Source organism: Oncorhynchus mykiss, chromosome 30 (assembly GCF_013265735.2).
Source record: "Oncorhynchus mykiss isolate Arlee chromosome 30, USDA_OmykA_1.1, whole genome shotgun sequence".
NCBI lineage: Eukaryota > Metazoa > Chordata > Actinopteri > Salmoniformes > Salmonidae > Oncorhynchus > Oncorhynchus mykiss.
Window position 1 is genome coordinate 29511425 of NC_050570.1, and position 25819 is coordinate 29537243.

At 43.3% G+C, this 25819-nt stretch overlaps 1 protein-coding gene across 2 annotated transcripts in view; it reads right to left on the bottom strand.

The window, feature by feature from the left end:
- LOC110521692 (carboxyl-terminal PDZ ligand of neuronal nitric oxide synthase protein) overlaps positions 1-25819 on the bottom strand; it is a 234343-nt gene that overhangs the window by 189102 nt on the left and 19422 nt on the right. Inside the window, exon 2 of one of the 2 annotated variants that reach the window (XM_021599469.2) lies at positions 15678-15749. The exons of the other annotated variant lie outside the window; for it this stretch is intronic. Coding sequence (XP_021455144.1) covers positions 15678-15749 — 72 coding nt within the window. The remainder of the gene's footprint in view (positions 1-15677; positions 15750-25819) is intronic. 2 annotated transcript variants of the gene reach the window in all.

Sequence of the window (25819 nt, forward strand, 5' to 3'; positions counted from 1 at the left end):
AATGGGCAAAAATCCCAGTGGCTAGAGGCAACAAAATAGGAAAAATGGCAAGGGGGACGAATACTTTCGCAAGCCACTGTACCTCAACCTGCTTAGTCAGCTAGCCAGCTACAGGGATGGTGGGAGAACAACCTGAAGGTAATTCTCTTTGCAAACAACAGCAGCGTCCAGGAAACCACCGAAGACAGACAGGAGCTGCAGCTGTTGACTGATGTAAACAACGTAATTGTAGATACAATTATTGCATATACTGTAGTGATTGACTTAGTGTTGTTGTTTGTCTATTGTTATTTTTGTATAATGTCCTTTCAGATCACTGAAACCCCTCCTGATGTGGTGGAAGTTGTTGAAACAGATCAGAACACCTTCAAGGACCAAAGGGTGTGGAGGTTTTTGACCAGATAAAAATGATTGTGCGCTGTTAATTTATTTTCTGGTCCTCCAAGAGATAACATCTCAATTATATTTAAAATTACAAATACATTTCTTACATTATGTAAGAAATGTATTTGTAATTTGAAATATAATTGCATTTATTGCTTTTATCAATCAAGGTGAGACTGAACATCGACAAGGCTCAGGAGAAACAGAAGTAGAGCTACCGGAGCAGAATCAAGAAGAGAACCAAGTGCTACAACATCCGGGCGAATAACTTGGTTTGGAAGAAGGACGAATGGAAGGTGAGACCTGGGAAACCAGGTCGCTCCTAGCTGGGGTCACCATCTGTTAATGTGAATATAAAACATCTCAGAAAATAACGATTTGCAACTTGAAGCTAGTTTTAGTTTCACTAACACTGATATCTTTCTACTTGTCTTCCTAGGGTTACTTCGGTCGAAGCCAACAATCTTCTTCAGTTGGAACAGTTGGATGGTCGACCACTGAAGCCCTGACGCCCTGACGCTCTACACAGACAAAGTATGTTAAAAGCTTTGATTGACATTTGAGAAAGCAAGAAATGGTAGTTGTGCTGAGCTTATAAAAATGTACCTCTTCAATTTACCTCTCCAAACGTTTTTAGGACCATCGGCTGTCCGAGCCCCCCAGGCCTTATCCCATCCACCAGAGCCAGTGAGTTTGGATCAGAGGCGGACCAGCTTGAGGCAGGTTTTCCTTCCAAAACTGTTGAAAAGTACATATCTCCCATTTATAACACTGCACTAATCCATCATATTTTCTCACAGAAAAATGTAACCTGCTTGCTTGTTTACCTCTGTCTCCTACCCTGTCCCCTTTTAACTCTGCTCCTGTTCTCCAGGACCTAGGGGTTCTGCCCAACACCCAGATGTGGATCCACCTGATGTACTCCATTACCAACCACCCTCCAGCCCATCATCTGCAGCTACTGTTACTGTCATGTTGTCATTATCTGCTAAGAAAGTTATCTTGCTCTATCATACGGGGCACATAATATGTGAGATACACAGACTAACTAAAAACACTAGCACTGCAAACACTCAGAACAAAGAGAGAAGCAGTGCCTGGACTTTGCAGACATCCTCTTCAAGTCCCTGGCTGCCTGTTGAGAACAAGTGACAGATAGAACCTCCCACCCACACAGCATCCACCTCTATATTCCACACACCAGAATTCAGTATGTTCGTCTATGATTTAATTACAAATATATATATTTCACCTTTATTTAACCAGGTAGGCAAGTTGAGAACAAGTTCTCGTTTACAATTGAGACCTGGCCAAGATAAAGCAAAGCAGTTCGACAGATATAACAACACATAGTTACAGATGGAGTAAAACAAACATACAGTCAATAATACAGTACAAAAATAAGTCTATATACATACAATGTGAGCAAATGAGGTGAGATAAGGGAGGTAAAGAGATAGAAATAATGGGGTGCAAAGGAGCAAAATAAATAAATAAATACAGTAGGGGGAGAGGTAGTTGTTTGGGCTAAATTATAGATGGGCTATGTACAGGTGCAGTAATCTGTGAGCTGCTGTTTCCAGTTTCAGAGATTTTTGTAGTTCGTTCCAGTCATTGGCAGCAGAGAACTGGAAGGAGAGGCGGCCAAAGGAAGAATTGGTTTTGGGGGTGACTAGAGAGATATACCTGCTGGAGTGCGTGCTACAGGTGGGTGCTGCTATGGTGACCAGTGAGCTGAGATAAGGGGGGACTTTACCTAGCAGGATCTTGTAGATGACCTGGAGCCAGTGGGTTTGGCGACGAGTATAAATGAGGGCCAGCCAACGAGAGCATACAGGTCGCATTGGTGGGTAGTATATGGGGTTTTGGTGACAAAACGGATGGCACTGTGATAGACTGCATCCAATTTATTGAGTAGGCTATTGGAGGCTTTGCCATGTGAGTGTACAAAAAATTTGTGAAACTAAAATCTTGAATATTGCCAGGTCGGTTATCACAGCTGTTTCACAAGGTGTGTTCATTATCGTAAGTTACCCTTTGATTGTCACGTTTGTCATAAAGAAGAGATCAAGGCGCAGCGTGATAAGAATACATTCTTCTTTATTAAATGAAGAACACTAAATAAACTAACAAAACAAACGTGAAGCTATATAACACGAGTGCTGACATGCAACTACACAGACATACCAACCCACAAACTATCCAAGGAATATGGCTACCTAAATATGGTCCCCAATCAGAAACAACGATAAACAGCTGCGTCTGATTGAGAACCAATCTATATATAAACATAAACGCCTAAACTAGAAAAAAAACCATAAACATACAAAAAAACCTAGACAATACAAAAACTACACAAACCACCCTTGTCACACCCTGACCTAAACAAATAATAAAGAAAACAAAGAAAACTAAGGTCAGGGCATGACAGTACCCCCCGCCAAAGGTGCGGACTCCCAGCCGTAAACCTAAACCTATATGGGAGGGTCTGGGTGGGTATCTAACCTTGGTGGCGGCTTTGGTTCTGGACACGGTCCCCCTTTTTTACACTGAGTCTGCTCTTCTAGTACTGAGCCGTGGATCGTCACCGGAGGCTCTGGACTGCGGATCCTCGCCGTAGGCCCCGTGCTGGGGACCCTTGCTGCGTGGATCATTGCCGGATGTTCTGGACTGGGGACCGTCGCTGGAGACCGGCGCTGGAGACCCCGTGCTGGGGACCATCGCTGGAGACCCCGGGCTGGGGACCGTCGCTGGAGACCCCGGGCTGGGGTCCGTTGTTGGAGGTTCCGGACTGTGGCCCGTCGTTGGAGGTTCCGGACTGTGGCCCGTCATTGGAGGTTCCGGTGTGTGAACTGTCACCAGAAACTCTGGACTGGGTACTGTCGCCGGACGCTCTGGACTGGGTACTGTCGCCGGACGCTCTGTACTGGCGAGGCGCACTGTAGGCCTGGTGCGTGGTGCCGGAACTGGTGGTACCGGGCTGGGGACACGCACCTCAGGGCAAGTGCGAGGAGCAGGAACAGGGCGTACTGGACCCTGGAGGTGCACTGGAGGCCTGGTGCGTGGTGCCGGAACTGGTGGTACCGGGCTGAGGACACGCACATCAGGGCAAGTGCGGGGAGGAGGAACAGGGCGTACTGGACCCTGGAGGTGCATTGGAGGTGCACTGGAGGCCTGGTGCGTGGTGCCGGAACTGGTGGTACCGGGCTGAGGACACGCACCTCAGGGCAAGTGCGGGGAGGAGGAACAGGATGTACTGGAGTCTGGAGCCGCACTGGAAGCCTGGTGCATGGTGCATGGTGTCGGCACTGGTGGTACTGGGCTGGTGACACACACCTTAGGGCGAGTGCGGGGAGGAGGAACAGGACATACTGGACTGTGGAGGCGTAATGGAGGTCTGGAGTGTAGAGCTGACAGAACCCGTCCTGGCTGGATGTTAATTTTCGCAGGGCGCTGGCACAGGAAGTACTGGGCTGTGTAGACTCACCGGAGACACAGTACGCAAAGCCGGCGCAGGATATCCTGGTCCAAGGAGGTACACTGGAGACCAGGAGCGCTGAGCCGGCACCCTCCTTCCTGGCTGGATGCCCATTCTAGCCTGGCCAATGCGAGGAGCTGGAATAGAGCGCACCGGGCTAGAATAGCTCACTGGAGACACCACGCGCTCCACCGCATAACATGGTGCCTGACCAGTAACACGCTCCCCACAGTAAGCATGAGGAGTTGGCTCAGGTCTCCGACCTGACTCGTGCAATCTCCTCGTGTGTCCCCCCACAAAAAAATATTGGGGCTGCCTCTCGGGCTTCTTGCCAGCCATGTACCCTCATATCGACGCCGTTCCTCTTGTGCTATCTCCACCTGCTACCATGGCAGGGTCTTGTCCCCTGCCATTACCTCCTCCCAGGTCCAGGATGTCCTCCACTCCTCTTTCTCCCTGGTCCAAGATGTCCACCCCTTTTTAGCACGCTGCTTGGTCCTATTTTGGTGGGTTGTTCTGTCACGTTCGTCATAACGAGGAGACCAAGGCGCAGCATGATAAGAATACATTCTTCTTTATTAAATGAAGAGCACTAAACAAAATAACATAACGAACGTGAAGCTATATAACATGAGTGCTGACATGCAACTACACATAGACATACCAACCCACAAACTATCCAAGGAATATGGCTTCCTAAATATGATCCCCAATCAGACAACGATAAACAGCTGCCTCTGATTGAGAACCAATCGAGGCAACCATAGAGATATAAACAGAGAGCCACATGAGATCCACATCAATTTACAGAAATACTCATAATAAACATTGCTAAAAGATACAAGTGTTATGCATGGAATTTTAGATCCACTTCTCCTTAATGCAACCGCTGTGTCAGATAAAAAAAAAGCTTTCCCGAAAAAGCACACCATGCAATAATCTGAGTACAGCGCTCAGAGATCAAAACAAGCTATATAGATACCCACAGTGTTGTGGAGTCAAAAAAGTCAGAAATAGCATTATAAATATTCACTTACCTTTGGTGATCTTCATCAGAATGCACTCCCAGGAATCCCAGTTCCACAATAAATGTTTGATTTGTTCGATAAAATCCTTTATGTCCAAATACCTCCTATTTGTTTGCGCGTTTAGCCCAGTAATCCAAATTCATGAGGTGCGAGCAGACGAAAAGTCAAAAAGTTCCGTTACAGTCCATAGAAACATGTCAAATGATGTATAGAATCAATCTTTAGGATGTTTTTATCATAAATCTTCAATAATGTTTCAACCGGAGAATTCCTTTGTCTGTAGAAATGCAATGGAACGCAAGCTAACTCTCACATGAACGCGCGTTGTCAGCTCATGACACACTGGCAGACCTCTGACTCATTCAGCTCCCATTCCCCCCTCCTTCACAGTAGAATCATCAAACAAGGTTCTAAAGACTTGTGACATCTAGTGGAAGCCTTAGGATGTGCAATCTGGCCCCATAGACACAGCATACTGGATAGGCAATCACTTAGATGAATCTACAAACCTCAGATTTCCCACTTCCTGGTTGGATTTGTATCCAATACTACTAATAATATGGCACCTTATTCATCCAAGCTACTCAATACTACCCCCGTCACCAAGACGTTAAGACATGGATTTCATGTTGTAATGTTAGCAAGGTACCTAAAAGTAGTTTGAAGAAATGTTTCCATTTGATTAGCTAAACAAAACTTAACTGTGAAATTGTTGCGGAAATCAGCCTTGTTTGCATAGCGATGATGAAAAGAACATAATGTAATGATCTCAAATTTTAATCATTTAATCATTATATCATTAATTTTAATCATCATCACACCGTTGATATAGCAACGGACTATATTCGTTTATAGAATCTCATTGTGACGCAGGGGGCGCCCGGCCCGCCAAAAGGAGTCGCTACAGCACGATGAGCCAAGTAAAACACACCTGGCCAAACCCTCGCCTAACCCTCACCTAACCCGGATGACGCTGGGCCAATTGTGCACCGCCCTATGGGAATCCTGATCACGGATGTTTTTGATACAGCACGGGATCGAACCCGGGTCTCTAATGATGCCTCTAGCACAGTGATGCAGTGCCTTAGACCGCTGCGCCACTAGGGAGGCCCTTATAAAAACATTTCATTCAATTCTCCTTATATGACTGAAGACATAAGCAACATATTTTTTAATACGACAAATTAGTAGCCTACTCTGCTGACACTGACAAACAGATCAGTAAAAACACTTCTCTTGAATGCAACCATCTAATCTAGGCTTACGAAAATGGGAGACACAAATTTTACAATATGACGTCCATCTTGCCTGGAGGAGGGAATTGTTGTCCCCCCCAAAACAACTTTCCAGTGATTTTCAAATCAAATTTTATTGGTCACATACATATGGTTAGCAGATGTTAATGTGAGTGTAGTGAAATGCTTTTGGGACCTGAAGCGAGGCGACCATCTCTGTCGACGCTATCATCTGATCCAATGATAAAGACAGTGAATATTCGCACACTTACCGGGTATATGGATGATGCTCTCTTCTGGTGCCAATAACATAGGTTACTGTTCACTCAATTGGGAGATGATAATTTTGATAACTAGAAACAGATTTGATTATTTTCTTTGTCATCTCTCTTTAGCAATAACCATTTGCTTTTTTGAAGTATTGTGATGGGCCTAGGCTTATTTAATAGGTAGGAATCATTCGTTTTTACTCACCGAAGCAACAACACAATGTGGTCAAAGACTTAGTAATTTAGTTGTAGCAAGCAGCCAGTGTTAGTTTTAATTTCAGACCCAACATTCATTACGACTCATTTGTGGCCTAAAAACGAGAAGCTAGCTTTGAAGTGAAACCGGTTTGTCAGGATGAAGCGATTGGATTGGAGTAAGGGAACCGCAGGCACTACTGTATGCGGTGCTCATTTAACCCCAGAGGATTTCGATGGCTATAACCAGCGGAAGGCATGATTCGGAATGCGACTGAAACCAGGAGCTTTGCCGAGTGTGAAGGTGAAGCCTGCAACCTCTGTTTCCTACCGGTAACTTTACCTCTCGAGTGTCAGCAGTGATCGAGATAAACCGGGTAAATTGAACTAGCTATGTATTTTGTATTGAACTAGTTATGTATTTTGTCCCTATAATAACTTTCATTATTATAGGGACTGTGTCCACAAAGTAGAATGTTGACAGATAAAAAAAAGACCCATGATGAAAGTGTTGTACCAGTATTGGCATAACATATATTAATAAAAAGGTAACAACGTGTTTGAATTATTCTTGAACTTGAAGCCTGTGTAGAGCATGTTCTCCTCATTTGAGACTCTATTTCTTGTTCCATTTCACACGCTGGAATTGGCACTGCCCCAGATAGCCCCAATTCCAGGTGATAAACTGCCTGTAGGCAACGGTTCTGAACTTTCTAAAAAGTGCACTACTAGTGGTAGGGGGAGTGGTGGAACATTATTTGAGTTAATTATTGCATTAGATTAGTGGGGATTCTATTTCTATATTGACATCCAGGCAGACCGTGGAGAAGCCAGAATGTTGCGTCATACAGCCCACTCCTTTCTCTGTCATCGTGGACATTGTCTGAAAGTTTTCCTGACAGCGCAGACCCCATGGTTATTGGCATGGGAATATCCTTGCTGCACGAGCACCTACAACACGCTATTTTTATGTGGTTCAGCCGTAGTTATGAAGGAGGTGACATTATAGGGTGTATTCTCAGAAGCAAAGTAGCTAGCAATATTAACAATCAACATTGCCAACATGTGGAGCCATATCCTACATATCCTACTTTTTTTTTTATCTGCCGGAGGGTTTCGTTTTAGTTATGTTTTATGGGTTACTGCCTGTGCTTGCTGATCTTCCCTTGTTGTAACGTTAGCTGGCTAGGCCAGCTAGCTGGCTAAAATATCTAACGTTAACTGGCTGGCTAGGTAGCTGGCTAAGATAACGTTAATTGCATATAACATTCTTTGATAACTGGTTAGATGTGGTTATGTATTTCAAAAACTTTGGTTTACTTTAATGTAGCTGTAAACTAGTTGTTGATAGCAACTGGCTGACTCATCAAATGCTAACGTAATGTTAGCAGGCTGGTAGGGCTAATGTTAGCTAGCTAGTAGGACTACCGTTAACAGGCTAGTTGACTAGCATCTTTGCAAGCTGATTTGTAACTATATATTCATAAAGTAAGTTAGCTGAACATTTAATTGAAATCAGTAGTCATGAGTGCAAACGATTTGGTTTAATATTAAGTTATACATTTTAATTTATTTCTGTTGGAGTTTACAACATAGGGAATAGGCTGGCTTGCCGGGACCTCCATACTAAGTCACACCCCGCAAATGTTTTTTCTGGAATGACTTTGGCATTCTTCAGAAGTTTTATGCAATATCTAGAAAAATAGAAAAGTGAGGTATAACTTTGCATTGGGACTTTTGATGCGTATTGTAATGCAAATCCATATGTTACATATGGTTAAGTTTATGTTATCTACTCTTTAACTGCTTTTCACTGACCACTGCAACTCAACAATCAACTTTTTGGTAGGCTATTTGCCAAATGCGCTGCCCAAATGACATGCTTAAAACAATTCACAGCTCATTAGCTCAAAAAATGTAATGATAATTTGTGGCCAAATCATGCCCTCTGGTGTAGTATTTTGAATGATTTTATTTATTTCTGTAATTTAATTTACTTTAGGGGAAGCTTATCTTCCCCTAGCCTAATGGACGTGCCGCCTATGCCAACATCAATGTGTAACCGGTGCATAAAACAGCTGGCCACGAAGCTTACAAGGTCAACTTCAAATGCCAACATCAAATTCAAAAAAATTGCCGCACTACCTAAACGGCTGAAAATAAAATCAAACTGTCTAGCACTGTATGCTGAGAGAAAGGCTGTGCAGGCTGGCAGCTTCTCTCGTGAGAGATGATCTGCATGGTCCTAAAGCCAGCCTACCAATATGCTAAACAGCCATTGCATTTTAATCAGGATTGGAATAATTTTAGTAAACTTTTTTGTAGCCTACTTTTACATTTTTGGTCTTGAGCTGTGGAACTTAATTAAAAAGGGGTCTGAAATTAGAGCAGCATCTCCATTAGTTACAGCAGGGCCTGACAAAAGTCTGTGCTGCTTCTCAGAAGAGAACCGGTGAATCAGCCAAAGTTTCAAGCCTCCATTTAATGAAGGGAGAATGAAATTACTCGCTTAATGTATTGCTTAGCAAAGGACATCGAGGAGGGAAGAAGGAAAGGTGAGAGAGTGAGAGTCAGGGAGCAAAGTAGAGAGAGAGAGAGACGAAGGGAGAAAAGGAGGGAGTGGGAGAGAGAGAAAGGGAGGAAGGGAAAAAAGGAGAGGAGGGTAAGGTTTGATTTAGAGTGGTCAGTCTCTCTGGGAAACGAAGGATGGCGTCCGACTATGTCTTGGCTCTGTTTCCACACTCTGGGTCAGTGCTGTTGACGGCACATTGCTGCTGTCGAGAGAGGGTGTACACACACACACACACACACACACACACACACACACACACACACACACACACACACACACACACACACACACACACACACACACACACACGTACACACTGGGTCTTTGAGTGTGTGACCTGCTCTTCAGGGAGGATAGAGAGGGCAGGAACTCCAGAATGAGTCCCACTGACAGCCAGAGAGGATAGATGGGAGAGGAATCCTCATATATGCTGAGCCTTCTGCATATCTTACTGCTCCACACAAATGACTATATAGCCCCACAGATAATCTAGACCAGGGATGGGTAACTCCAGTCCTCTAGGGCCTGTTTGGTGTCACACTGACCGTGTCTAAACTTAACTTAATGAAGCTTTTGTATTCTGATAATGGAGTTCTGATCATGGAATTCCGAACACGTCATGTGTCTACATTTACATTTAAATGTGTCTACCATGTCCACATTGTGTCTGTTCCCACGCTATATTCAAATGCCGTATGCTACAAACTGTGGAATAGCCAAAATATTATAATAACACAACAACAACTGATGGCTGTAGCTAACTACTTTAGCTAGGTAGCCAGCTAGCCTCTGTAGCTAGCCAGCAAGCTAGCAAGCAGCGCTAAAAAGATTGCAAATGAGTTAGCATAACTCTAGCCAAACAAAACATCCCTCAACGTTATAATGAAAAGGTGCCTCTCGGTCCCAAAGCACAACTTTTCTGTAGACCTGTGGGAGGAGTGCTGATGATGTTGCCCACTGTGTACGTCAAGTGTAGACACGACCACTTTTTCCCCAGCCCCAGCCAACATATTCTGACTCCAATCAACTAATCATGATTTAGTTGAAGGCAATTAGTTTAATCAGCAATGTTTGCTAGGGATGGGGGGAAAAGTGTGACACCACTCCAGCTCCCGAGGACTTGAGTTGCCCATCACTGATCTAGACCTCTGTGTGAGTCAAGCATCTGGTACAACACTAGGCTAGCTAGCTATCACTCCTTCCCACAGCACTACTCCGTAAGGCCCTACAGTACAGCCACACTGCTGAAAGTTTATATTAAAGCCACTGAGCTATTTACACAGACCTACTATCTGCCAACCCAGTCTCCCTGTGGGGAAGCCAGACATTACACATAAGAAGGATATGGGTAAGCAGTGGTGTGTTAGTTGTGTGTTAGTGCTGGACTCATTTGGTAGAGCATGGCGCTTGCAACACCAGGATTGTGGGTTTGATTTCCACAGGGGACTGGTATGGAAAATATGTATGCACTCACTACTGTAAGTCGCTCTGGAAAAACATTCTAAAATGTCATACAAAAGCCTGCACACCGTGCAGTTTTCCAGGACCAGTGTTATATGTAGATGATGATCCCTGATGTAGGCTTGCTATATCCTCAGAGAGCAGCAGTAGCATCACATTAAGACTTTAACACCCAGCAGCATCCCTCCCACTTCAGAGAACAGGACAGGACATTAATGGAGTAGAGGTTGTTTAATTTGACAGGCGCCTGGATCCCATCTCATTACTGTCAATCACATAGACACAGGTAAACACCAGGCAGCAGGATAATTGAAGAGCCAAATAAATTAGATGCTGAGAGTGAATCACTGAAACACAATGCCTCTGCCTGTCTTTCTCTTCTCTGTCTCTCTGTCTGTCTTTCTCTCTGTTCTCTCTACCCGTCTTTCTGTCTAGCACTCTCTCTCTTTCTGTATTTGTCTGTACCCCTCTCTCCCTCTCTTTTCTATCGCTCTCTAACAAGGCTGTAATGCTGTTTAAATGAAACCTCTGTAGTTAATTTGAGACAAAAGGATTTAATGGAGAACTGTAGATGATGTGGCGTGGGAGACACAAGGGCTGGAGGAGCAGTCACCACCATGCCTATACTCACACCCATACCCATACATATCCATGTGCACCATATCCATACCCACACTCAAACCCATACCAATGCCCTATACCCAGACCTATACCCTGTATGCCAGCACATACAGTAAAGAGGGAGCTAGGCAAAGGGCATATTTACATTTGCAGGCCCTATACAACCAGTAGTTGACCCCTATGATTCTATCAGTTCAGTCATTCAGTATGAGTACAAACAAGCTAATACCACAATGTTCAACATGAACAAATTACAATATTTATTAGGACTATATTGTACTTACTGGAATAATTACACAGTAATAAGGACACTGTAATGTAAAAATGTAACAAGGCCTGATTTAACAATTTTCACATATAACCTGTTCTCCTGCCAACAACAGCAGCTGCTGTTATCCCCCAGCAGCGTTACGCGCTCTGGGCAGCGATCCTCGGCTCTCAAGCAGTTTGCACCTTTACGGGAACCTCTTAAGTAACAACGTCTAAAAATAACAAACAATGACTGATAGCAAGCCATGTGGTGTGGTGGGTGTATGGGAGAATTGAACATTTTTGAAAAAAACTAAAGATGAAAACTTTCCCCTGAGGAGACGTGATGTTCCACAGGAATCTCTTTTGAGATAGAAATCTAACTTCACATGCACTTACAGGACTTTGTAAGCTAGGACCAGGAGCGAACGATAACCTTATAACCTTTGTATGTACTGTTAAAACAGTGATGACATAGCCTACTTTTACCAAACAGCCAACATTATCATGCAGTGTAGGAATCAACAGGACATAGGAAAAGTAAATGGTCATAAGACAAGAAACACAGGATGGTGGTGAATATTGAGTTCAGAGGCTACATTTTAAGACGGACAAAGAAAAAGAGAGAAACTTCCAAAAGCAGTTTCTATTATTAAGTATGTCCACCCCACTGCCTCACTTCAAAGATCACCATCCCTGATCACCGTCCGACCATCTGCACTACAGCCCTACTACACTCTCACACGAGAACATGAAAAAGAGGCACCATAGACTTTACAAAAGCCTAAAAACCTGAGTACTAAATTCTGTCTGTTCCAGTGTTGCTTATCTATGCCGATTTAGTCCTGCAAGGCGAATCATTTGTTGATTTGTCACACTTTCTGGTGGTGAGGTCAAATTGTACTGGAGGCGGTAGAAGGGCCACCCAGGGGAGGGTAGTGCATTTTATCCACGGTTTACATCAAGGGATTTTGGTACTTTCCCTATACGTTAGCTATGCACAGTACTGACATGGGTTGCCGCCGTTGGCTCTGGGTTCCTATTTGTCACACTCCTCTGATATTTGCCTCTCCAAAGGCCACGAAACAACATGTTTTGTTGCCCATGATTTGTCTTTTTTATCAGAGTTATTGATCTCACAATAAGCTAGACTCAAGTAACTTCCATGACAGTCTTGTGGTGCTGAAAAGCGGCAGCCGCGGAGAAGCGGCAGCCGCGGAGAAATCAATCGGGAGGTGGCCAGCACATGGTGCTGAAATTAGGCTAAGTATTCATTTTCATTTGAATTAACTAACAAGAGGGCTTTGTGTTGGAGCCTATTTCTTCCTATTTAAGAAACAAGAGGTAGGCCTAAGTGTTTGACATACTACATTATAGGCCATCCATAGATTTGTCAGCCAGTTCCTCCAGTAGTGTCACCACTACTTAAATACCTCTGTGCTGTGAAGGGCTTGGTGTGTTAAGCTAATACCAGTGTTTGAATTGAGGGGGTAGGCCTACGTGAGTGTATGCCATAGCCTAATTTTTGCTAGTTTAAGATTATGAAGAAACTAAAATGGATTCTGAATATAGAAAGTGATCTATAACGACGATGCCTTGGGCTAAAAACAAGGCACAAGAAAGACACGCCTCTGATGCATTTGGGGGTTAATGGTCTTTGGTTAATCTCTATGACATTCAGAGGCTGAGCTAAGAAGAAAAATTAAAAACTTTGGAAGTAGGCCTACAGATGTCGGATATGAACTTGATCACTCTTTTGTTGCAGAGAATTTTCCTGGTGCATCAGGAAATTCAAATGAGCCCAGTGAGTCCCTGAAAAAGAGCAGTTCTCTTTCTCTCCATGTGGGGGATAATAAAATAATAGCTCAACCAAAATTAGTTTACATTCATTCAAATTGTCTGATAAATTGCCACAGTGGATTTGCCATGGTAAACAATGAAATACTTTATTTCTATTGTACGGAATGCTTGTAAAAAATGTTCAAAAATGACTCCAGTTCCAGTGGCATGCATTGAAATGTGTGGCTTTCTTTTGCAAAATATCTTTGAAGAAACAGGCTTATTTCCAAATAACTGACATTAAGGTGTGGGACGCTCACTGTATTACAGGGCCCGGTTTCCCAAAAGCATGTTGAGGCTAAGTTAATCGTTAAGTTCATTGAACCTTTGTAGGAGCATCTTTAAATCTCAGAGCTGTTTCCCAAAACCCTCATTAACGTTGCACTTAAATAAGCTTGTAATATAATGCCTGCCTCAGACCACTCGTCGAACAGCTAAGTGCGTTGTTCTTTGCCCTCCCGCATCACTTTATACACAGAAGATCTCCGCTAAACATAGAATCACATGGCTTATCCATATATCTGTGACTGCCGATAACTTGTCTTTGCAATTGACACAACAAGCGATGTATAAAAAGATGCTTAAAATAAAAACCGAGATGACTGCAATAAAATATAAACAGTAGGCTATAGGACTATTTCAATCATATTGAAATGCCTTTCATGTTCAATCAATTGAGTTCTATTTTGATACTTGTAGGGTACTATCTGTAATTTGTCCCAATATCTTTTATGATGTGTAGCCAAACATGTGCGCAATGATGTGCCAAATCAGTGATTGAATACATTTTATTGAGTAAGCATTAGAATAATCCACCTCAATATTTGCAGCCGTAGGTGATGATATCTCCCTAGGAGCTGATCCGTCGTCAGTATAGTGAAATAATGAACATTTTAAGGAAAGATTTGAATGGAGAAAGCTGATCTGATAGCAGCGCTCCCTTTTTTTCGTTCCATCAGTATCCAAAAGACGCACTTAGCGACGCTCCAAAGACGCACTTAGCGACAGTTCTCTCTGCGACAGTTCTCTCTGCGTGGCGTTTTGGGAAAAGCATGTTACATCTTTGGCTGTTGTAGGAAAGGTGCATCGTTAAAATAAAATACTCATAAGCCTTAGTTACATTACTATTGGGAAACTGGGCCTAGGTCTATTTCACTCCAGCAGCTGGCATATTCTGTCCATTCAAAATTCACTTGTGGGAACATGGCGGCTCTCAACACCCGACAACAGAAAGAGTTGGCCACTCTTGCCTATGCCGTTCGGCCATCGCTCATCCATATATTTATATGTACATATTCTTATTCATTCCTTTACATTTGTGTGTAAGAGGTAGTTGTTGTGAAATTGTTAGACTACTTGTTAGATATTACTGCATGGCCGGAACTAGAAGCACAACTAGAAGCTACACTCGCATTAACATCTGCTAACCATGTGTATGTGACAAATAAAATGTGATTTAATTTGAACGGATCTCAGGGTGTATGATTATACGAATCCACAGTTTTGAAGTCACAGCGTAAATTGTTTGCCTCGCAGCGGAATCGGGGGATCTGACCTATGCGGAGAATAGGATCAGCATCTACCCAGATCTGAGTGCCGAACTGATGACACAGAGGGCGACCTACAACAAGGTGAGATCCCAGCCACGCAAGCTAAACCTGAGATGCGGCTTCATCCACCAGGCAAAACTAATCTTGACCTTCCATAATGGTTCTGGGTGGGGAATGACCAATGGGTGGGTTTCCCTGTGGGTCCTGCTTGTTGTTTTGGTTGCAATAGGCCTCTTGTTATTTGATTATATTCCAATAGGATACATTCTGAAGGCTACTCGTTAGCCTATCCCCCCCACCTACCAGTTGGCTGGATGTCCTTTGGGTGGTGGACCATTCTTGATACACCCCGTTCAAAGTAGAGGTCGACCGATTAATCGGAATGGCCGATTAATTAGGGCCGATTTCAAGTTTTCATAACAATCGGAAATCAATATTTTTAGGCGCCGATTTTGCCAATTTAAAAAAAAAAATGTTTTACCTTTATTTAACTAGGCAAGTCAGTTAAGAACACATTCTCATTTTCAATGACGGCCTAGGAACAGTGGGTTAACTGCCTTGTTCAGGGGCAGAATTACAGATGTATTTACCTTGTCAGCTCGGGGATTTGATCTTGCAACCTTTCGGTCGCCCTTTCGCCTGTCGCCCTTTATGTTCTAGCCCCAACACATATCTAGATAGATTTACCCCATGGCCTACATGCCAATGGGGCATTATGTGGCAGGTTCGACAACGGGACAACAGTAGCTGAGGTGAGGTAGGTGACTAGTTTGTTTAGATGAAGGGGACAACTAACCCGTATTCTCCTCATAGCAGCCACAATCTCCACTCTGCTGTTCGGCCGAGCCACGTCCAGACTGCCGATGTACTGGTTAGGAACAAAACAGAAAGCAACGATAGAAATGTTACCATATTTATTTGACCATTGTGATATATTATACAGTGGCATAATTTTTGGGGGTATATAATTATTATAAGATAATATCACACTATTACAAAATAATTAAATAAACTATAATGAAATAATCAATTATCTCGTTAATTTGAGAAAGATAACTTTATAATGATACAAGACAATCCGGTTGCAAGTTATTAAGAGAAATAGCCTTTATTATGCTGAAACGTTAAGCTTGGCTTCCTCTCATGCACAGGTTGACATTATGTCCGGTTTGCTTGAGTTGATCGACTTTTATTTTCACCTCGGTTTGAGGCATTGGGAGATACAGTATTAGTGTAATGAGCAATATAGATGGTGTTGTCATTAGTTTACATCCATTGCGGAGAATACTGAGTTCTCTAAGACTCTACTAATGGAAAAAACTACTGAACCTTCTTGATATAGCTTTATTTCTTCTTGATCAACTGGGCCGACATGGGAAGCTTCATGAACACAAACAAATACATCTTAAATGCATCCAAGAAGGATATGTGGTGACCTAAAACACAGCCAAGCATTTACTTCATATTCTAGACCCCATGGAGTGCGCCTTTTGGTGGAAGTATCTGGGAACGAGATTAGCTAGCATGCTGCCTAACCTTCACAACCAAGGGGACATAGAGGAACAGCTTAGGTAAGTGTCCTTTTTGTCTTGTAATTTTACATTGGGAGGTGCATTGAAACAATTAGCTAGCATTATATTACCTCTAGCACAGTCAACTAGCTAGCTAGCAAGCTAAATGAATGATGCATTGAAATTAGCTACTCTCGAGGGATTACTATGGTAGCTAGCTATGGCTACTCTCAAGAACAAGCAAGCCTGTATCTGAGAAGCATGTCCAACTGATTGAGCGTTCTACTCAACGCATTCTCAATGAGCGCTGATTTAATCAAAAGTGCATTACAGTGGCTTGGATATACAAAGATTGCAAAAGGAGGCAAATCTTTTGTAGGAAAAGCTTTTGTCATAATTTTGATGCTGCCAGATTGACTTTAGATTCAGTAAAACGTTAGCTAAGATTGAGTGGAGACCACCGGAATTTCGCTAGCTAACATTACCATTGCTAGCTATTTTTGACTAAATTTGCTAGCTAATGACAACATCACCATCCATTTGACAACATGATAATGATGGCATAGTTGTTTCCTGTTAAACTTTTGCCTACTTTTGCAATGCCATCATATACTGCTCAAAAAAATAAAGGGAACACTTAAACAACACAATGTAACTCCAAGTCAATCACACTTCTGTGAAATCAAACTGTCCACTTAGGAAGCAACACTGATTGACAATAAATTTCACATGCTGTTGTGCAAATGGAATAGACAACAGGTGGAAATTATAGGCAATTAGCAAGACACCCCCAATAAAGGAGTGGTTCTGCAGGTGGTGACCAGACCACTTCTCAGTTCCTATGCTTCCTGGCTGATGTTTTGGTCACTTTTGAATGCTGGCGGTGCTTTCACTCTAGTAGTAGCATGAGACGGAGTCTACAACCCACACAAGTGGCTCAGGTAGTGCAGCTCATCCAGGATGGCACATCAATGCGAGCTGTGGCAAGAAGGTTTGCTGTGTCTGTCAGCGTAGTGTCCAGAGCATGGAGGCGCTACCAGGAGACAGGACAGTACATCAGGAGACGTGGAGGAGGCTGTAGGAGGGCAACAACCCAGCAGCAGGACCGCTACCTCCGCCTTTGTGCAAGGAGGAGTAGGAGGAGCACTGCCAGAGTCCTGCAAAATGACCTCCAGCAGGCCACAAATGTGCATGTGTCTGCTCAAACAGTCAGAAACAGACTCCATGAGGGTGGTATGAGGGCCCGACGTCAACAGGTGGGGGTTGTGCTCACAGCCCAACACCGTGCAGGACGTTTGGCATTTGCCAGAGAACACCAAGATTGGCAAATTCGCCACTGGCGCCCTGTGCTCTTCACAGATGAAAGCAGGTTCACACTGAGCACATGTGACAGACGTGACAGAGTCTGGAGACGCTGTGGAGAACGTTCTGCTGCCTGCAACATCCTCCAGCATGACCGGTTTGGCGGTGGGTCAGTCATGGTGTGGGGTGGCATTTCTTTGGGGGGCCGCACAGCCATCCATGTGCTCGCCAGAGGTAGCCTGACTGCCATTAGGTACCGAGATGAGATCCTCAGACCCCTTGTGAGACCATATGCTGGTGCGGTTGGCGCTGGGTTCCTCCTAATGCAAGACAATGCTAGACCTCATGTGGCTGGAGTGTGTCAGCAGTTCCTGCAAGAGGAAGGCATTGATGCTATGGACTGGCCCACACGTTCCCCAGACCTGAATCCAATTGAGCACATCTGGGACATCATGTCTTGCTCCATCCACCAACACCACGTTGCACCATAGACTGTCCAGGAGTTGGCAGATGCTTTAGTCCAGGTCTGGGAGGAGATCCCTCAGGAGACCATCCGCCACCTCATCAGGAGCATGCCCAGGCGTTGTAGGGAGGTCATACAGGCACGTGGAGGCCACACAAACTACTGACCCTCATTTTGACTTGTTTTAAGGACATTACATCAAAGTTGGATCAGCCTGTAGTGTGGGTTTCCACTTTAATTTTGAGTGTGACTCCAAATCCAGACCTCCATGGGTTGATAAATTTTATTTCCATTGATAATTTTTGTGTGATTTTGTTGTCAGCACATTCAACTATGTAAAGCAAAAAGTATTTAATAAGAATATTTCATTCATTCAGATCTAGGATGTGTTATTTTAGTGTTCCCTTAATGTTTTTGAGCAGTGTATTTCCAGGCAACAAAAAAGTAATTGACCCCCATCACAGGAGGTTGGTGGCACCTTAATTGGTGAGGACGGGCTCTGGGACTCCAAGACAGACATACTGGCTGGCAGGCAGATAGACAGACAGACAGACAAAGACACACCCAGGGCTTATGGTAATGGCTGGAGCAGAATTGGTGGAATGGTATCAACTACATCCAACACATAGTTTCCCTGTGTTTGCTCCGTTCCAGCCATTACTATGAGCTGTCCTCCTCTCAGCAGCCTCCATTGGCCTGCTGTCCTTCACCACTCGGTGCAGTCTGCTGACCATTACTGAGGCCAGGAAGATGTCTGCCAGCCGAAGTAGGAGCCAAGTTCATTGCCATGCAGTTACAATCCCCTTTGCTTCCACCCACTTCACATTCTTCTTCAGGTGCTGATATTACTTTCTAAATTAAATGTTATTATGGTCAGATTACTTACAATAGTGAACAATTATATCAGCTCAAGGGACAGTACCAGAGACTGTAAGGGGGCTCTTGCCTGATTAGAAGTTTACAGAAGTTATTTTTTAATACATTATTTTCTATATTAGTTTAGGGTTCATCAAATCCCAACCTGACAGTGTGCCTTTCAACTATTCTATTTTGTTTTCCAACCCTTAGGAAACCATGAGAAGGGTAGTGGGCCACCTGACCAAAAACCATTGCTGTGTGTGGTTAAACTCCAGCAGCTCCTCTAGGTGCTTCAGCAGACCTACTGTCTTTTAGATCCTGCTGAAACGGTCCACTATCAGCCAGGTGAGGATGCTCTCCCATGGAAAGGATGAGCTGTTGTGGCAACAAAATGGCTGAAAGTTGCCTGAGTCGTGCCTCGTTTTCTGAAAAGTTTAAATTGACTCCTGAATATCTTAGTGCATTAAACTGACAACTACAGACAAGACTGTTTAAGGCACAGCATGTTTTCCTGTCATCGAGAATCTGAAATATATTAAAGTAGCAAGGGGGGGGGGGGGGGGGGGGGGGGGGGGGGGGGGGTGAATTGTTATGCACGCTCAAGTTTTCTGTTTTTTGCCTTTTGTTTCACAATAAAAAATAGTTTGCATCCTCAAAGTGGTAGGCATGTTGTGTAAATCAAATTATACAAACCCCCAAAAATACATTTTAATTCCAGGTTGTAAGGCAACAAAATAGGAAAAATGCCAAGGGGGTGAATACTTTCGCAAGCGACTATAGCTCTAATCCACAATATGGCAGAGATTGAAAAGCCATAAAACATACAGTACCAGTCAAAAGTTTGACACCCCTACCCGTTCAAGGGTTTTTAGTTATTTTTACTATTTTATACATTGTAGAATAATAGTGAAGACATCAACACTATGAAATAACACATGGAATCATGTGTAGCCAAAAGTGTTAAACAAATCAAAATATATTTAATATTTGAGCTTCTTTGAAGTAGCCACCCTTTGCCTTGATGACAGCTTTGCACACTCTTGGCATTCTCTCAACCAGCTTCACCTGGAATGCTTATTCCCACACATGCTGAGTACTTGGTGGCTGCTTTTCCTTCACTCTGCGGTCCAACTCATCCCAAACCATCTCAATTGGGTTGAGGTCGGGTGATTGTGGTGGCCAGGTCATCTGATGTAGCACTCCATCACTCTCCTTCTTGGTCAAATTGCCCTTACACAGCCTCACAGACAGTTTCACCAGCAAAACACCCCCACACCTCCTCCATCCTTCACGGTGGGAACCACACATACAGAGAGCATCCGTTCACCTACTCTGTCTCACAAAGACACGGTGGTTGGAACCAAAAACCTCAAATTTGGACTCCTCAGACCAAAGGACAGATTTCCACCGATCTAATGTCCATTGCTCATGTTACTTGGCCCAAGCAAGTAGCCTTGGTATCCTTTAGCAGTGGTTTCTTTGCAGCATTTCGACCATGAAGGCCTGATTTCACGCAGTCTCCTCTGAACAGTTGATGTTGAGAAGTGTCTGTTACTTGAAGTCTGTGAAGCATTTATTTGGGCTGCAACTCTAATGCACTTGTCCTCTGCAGCAGAGGTAATTCTGGGTCTTCCTTTCTTGTGGCGGTCCTCATGTGAGCCAGTTTCATCATAGCTCTTGATGGTTTTGAAATGTTTCAGATTGACTGACCTTCATGTCTTAAAGTAATGATGGACTGTCATTTCTCTTTGCTTATTTGAGCTGTTCTTGACATAACATAGACCTGATCATTTAAGAAATAGGGCTATCTGTATACCACCCTTACCTCGTTACAACACAACTGATTGGCTCAAACACATTAAGAAGGAAATAAATTCCACAAATTAACTTTCAAACAAGGCTCACCTGTTAATTGAAATGCATTCCAGGTGACTACCTCATGAAAGCTGGTTGAGAGAAGGCCAAGAGTGTGCAAAGCTGTCATCAAGGCAAAGGGTGGTTGCATGTGTTATTTCATAGTTTTGATGTCTTCACTATTATTCTACAATGTAGAAAGTAATACAAATAAAGAAAAACCCTAGAATAGGTTTGTGTCCAAACTTTTGACTGGTACTGTACGTTTTTGGCTATGGTCAATAATATCAAAGGCTGGACTGAAATCTACCAGTACAGATCACACAATCTTCTTATTATCAATTTATTTTAACCAATTATCAGTCATTTGTGTCAGTGCAGTACATGTTGAGTGCCCTTCTCTATAAGCATGCTGAAAGTCTGTTGTTTTCAGTTTGCTAAGAGCTGGCAGCAAGCTGATTGGTCTGCTGTTAGAACCAGTAAAGGCTGCTTTTCCACTCTTGGGTAGTGGAGTGACTTTGGCTTCCCTCCAAGCCTGAGGACAAACTCCTTCCTCTAGACTCAGATTAAAGATATGACAGATAGAAGTGGCCAAAGAGTCAGCTTCCATCCTCAGTAGCCTTCCATCTAAGTTGTCAATGCCAGGAGGTTTGTCATTATTGATCGATAACACAAATTTGACCAAATTCAAATTTCCAATGCATTTCCTTCATTACCATTTTTTTTATGCATGAATAGGATGGCTCAGTTGTTGTTGGCATTTCCTGCTTAAGTTTGCCCACTTTGCCAATTAAGTAATCATTAAAATAATTGGTAACATTAGGGCCTCCCGACTGGTGCATCGGTGCTAGAAGCGTCACTATATACCCGGGTTTGACCTTTCGGGAACCTTGATTCTCCTAGTTATAGCCACTATATTGTGATCACTGCGTCCAATGGGTACGGATACAGCTTTAGAACAGAGTTCTACAGTATTAGTAAAAATTTGATTAATACATGTGGATGATCTTATTCCTGTAGTATTTGTAAACGCCCTGGTAAGTTAGTTAATAACCTGAACCAGAAAACAGGCACTGGTAAGTTGGTTAGGACATCTATTTTGTGCATGACACAAGTAATTTTTCCAACAATTGTTTACAGACAGATTATCTCATTTGTAATTCACTGTATCACAATTCCAGTGGGTCAGGAGTTTACATACACTAAGTTGACTGTGCCTTTAAACAGCATGGAAAAGTCCAGAAAATGATGTCATGACATTAGAAGCTTCTGATAGGCTAATTGACTTAATTTGAGTCAATTGGAGGTGTACCTGTGGGTGTATTTCAAGGCCTACCTTCAAACTCAGTGCCTCTTTGCTTGACATCATGGGAAAATCAAAAGAAATCAGCCAAGACCACATAATTTTTTTTGTGTAGATATCCACAAGTTTGGTTCTTCCTTGGAAGCAATTTCAAACGCCTGAAGGTACCACGTTCATCTGTACAAACAATAGTACGCAAGTATAAACACCAAAAAGTGCAAATCAATCCCAGAACAACAGCAAAGGACCTTGTGAAGATGCTAGAGGAAACAGGTACAAAAATATCTATATCCACAGTAAAACGAGTCCTATATCGACATAACCTGAAAGGCCGCTGAGCAAGGAAGAAGCCACTGCTCAAAAACCGCCATAAAAAAGCCAGACTATGGTTTGCAACTGCACATGGGGACAAAGATCGTGCTTTTTGGAGAAATGTCCTCTGGACTGATGAAACAAAAATATAACTATTTGCCATAATGACCATCGTTATGTTTGGAGGAAAAAGGGGGAGGCTGGCAAGCCGAAGAACACCATCCCAACCGTGAAGCACGGGGGTAGCAGCATCATGCTGTGGGGGTGCTTTGCTGCAGGAGCGACTAGTGCACTTCACAAAATAGATGGCATCATGTGGATGGAAAATGATGTGGATATATTGAAGCAACATCTCAAGACATCAGTCAGGAAGCTAAAGCTTTGTCACAAATGGGTCTTCCAAATGGACAATGACCCCAAGCATACGTCCAAAGATGTGGCAAAATGGCTTAAGGACAACAAAGTCAAGGTATTGGAGTGGCCATCACAAAGCCCTGACCTCAATCCCATAGAAAATTTGTGGGCAGAACTGAAAAAGTGTGTGCGTGCAAGGAGGCCTATAAACCTGACTCAGTTACACCAGCTCTGTCAGGAGAAATGGGACAAAATTCACCCAACTTTTTTTGTGGGAAGCTTGTGGAAGGCTCCCCGAAATGTTTGACCCAAGTTAAACAATTTAAAGGCAATGCTACCAAATACTAATTGAGTGTATGTAAACTTCTGACCCACTTGGAATGTGATGAAATAAATAAATGCTGAAATAAATCTTTCTTTCTACTATCATTAAGGCATTTCACATTCTAAAAATAAAAGTGGTAATCCTAACTGACCTAAAACAGTGATTAAATGTCAGGAATTGTGAAAAACTAAGTTTAAATGTATTTGGCTAAGGTGTGTAAACAACCGACTTCGACTGTACACTATCAAGCATTTCACACACATTATTTTAGATACTGACTGTTAGCGCTTGGTGGCTTATAGCAACACCCCAAAATAATAGGCTTTAGATGAGGCAGGTGAATCTGCAGCCACATTTCTTCAATAACACTTCTCTAAGCATTACTGGGATTTGACTATTAATATATACAGCAACACCTCCCCCATAAGCATTCCTGTCTCTTCTATATATGGTATTTCCTTGTATTGCTACTATTGTATCAAAGGAACTAGCTAAGTGAATCTCAGAAATGCTAATATATTAATGTTATCTGACGTTAGCAAGTTACTGACTTCATGATTCTTGTTTCTAAGGATTCATATATTAACATGGACTATGTTTAGCTCCCTCCTGGGAAGCTTCTCAGACATAATATGGAAAATAACAAACAAACCAAGAGAAAACAAAAACACATTTAGCAGTCTATTAAACACTGTTTCCCATGCTTGTTCAATGAACCATAAACAATTAATGAAAATGCAACTGTGGAACGGTCGTTAAGACACGAACAGCTTACAGACGGTAGGCAATTAAGGTCACAGTCGTGAAAACTTAGGACCCTAAAAGAGGCCTTTCTACTGACTCTGAAAAACACCAAAAGAAAGATGCCCAGGGTCTCTGCTCATCTGAGTGAACGTGCCTTAGGCATGCTGCAAGGAGGCATGAGGACTGCAGATGTGGCCAGGGCAATAAATTGCAATGTCCGTACTGTGAGACGCCTAAGACAGCGCTACAGGGAGACAGGACGGACAGCTGATCATCCTCGAAGTGGCAGACCATGTGTAAAAACACATGCACAGGATTGGTCGATCCGAACATCACACCTGTGGGACAGGCACAGGATGGCAACAACAACTACCCGAGTTACACCAGGAACGCACAATCCCGCCATCAGTTCTTAGACTGTCCACAATAGGCTGAGAGAGGCTGGACTGAGGGCTTGTAGGCCTGTTGTAAGGCAGGTCGTCACCAGACATCACCGGCAACAACATCGCCTATGGGCACAAACCCACCGTTGTTGGACCAGACAGGACTGGCAAAAAGTGCTCTTCACTGACGAGTCGCGGTTTTGTCTCACGAGAGGTGATGGTCGGATTCGTGTTTGTCGTCGAGGGAATGAGCGTTACACCAAGGCCTGTACTCTGGAGCGGGATCGATTTGGAGGTGGAGGTTCCTTCATGGTCTGGGGCGGTGTGTCACAGCATCATCGGACTGAGCTTGTTGTCATTGCAGGCAATCTCAAAGCTGTGCGTTACAGGTAAGACATCCTCCTCCCTCATGTGGTACCCTTCCTGCACGCTCGTCCTGACATGACCCTCCAGCATTTCAATGCCACCAGCCATACTGCTCATTCTGTGCGAGATTTTCTGCAAAACAGGAATGTAAGTGTTCTGCCATGGCCAGCAAAGAGCCCGGATCTTAATCCCATTGATCACGTCTGGGACCTGTTGGATCGGAGAGTGAGGGCTAGGGCCATTCCCCCCAGAAATGTCCGGGAACTTGCAGGTGCCCTGGTGGAAGAGTAGGGTAACATCTCACAGCACGAACTGGCAAATCTGGTGCAGTCGATGAGGACGAGATGCACTGCAGTACTTAATGCAGCTGGTGGCCACACCAGATACTGACTGTTACTTTTGATTTTGACCCCCTTTGTTCAGGGACACATTATTCAATTTCTGTTAGTCACATGTCTGTGGAACTTGTTCAGTGTATGTCTCAGTTGTTGAATCTTGTTGTTCATACATATATTTACACAATACGTTTGCTGAAAATACACACAGTTGACAGTGAGAGGACTTTTTTTTTTTTTTGCTGAGTTTAGTATTCATTATGAGGTTACCTTCAGCAAATTCTTAGTCTGGATTGTTTTCTTGTGTCAAAGTAGACCCTGTACATGAATGAAATATGATTAGTACGGTCAATTCGTATGTACTGTAGATACCCTGTACATATTGGTCTTGACGAGAAGGAAAATAAACTGGTCGGGGGTGGTTCTCTTTCTGCAGTGTTCAACCAATCCAGCAAATGTGGAGGAGTTAAGATGGAGTGTCGCCTTGCTAACATTCAAAACCAGATGTCGAGTCACAGGCTGTCTTTCCATTTCCCCTGAAACCCTGATCATCAGGTTTTTGGAGACTCGGGAGAGGCTAGATGAAGGCTAACGACTGTTTCATCTAAATAACATTATAGTGGCCTGGAAATATGAGGACATTGTTAAAGTAAACAAATGTTTAGTAGGAAACAACTTCGCCGTCATTTTCTTGTCGTCAAACGGATGGCAATGTTGTCATTAGTTAGCAAAGTTTGTCAAAATGATGTAGCAATGCTAACATTAGCGAGCTAAAGTCCGGTGGTCTCCCCTCAATCTTAGCTAGATAGCTAGCTAACATTATACTAC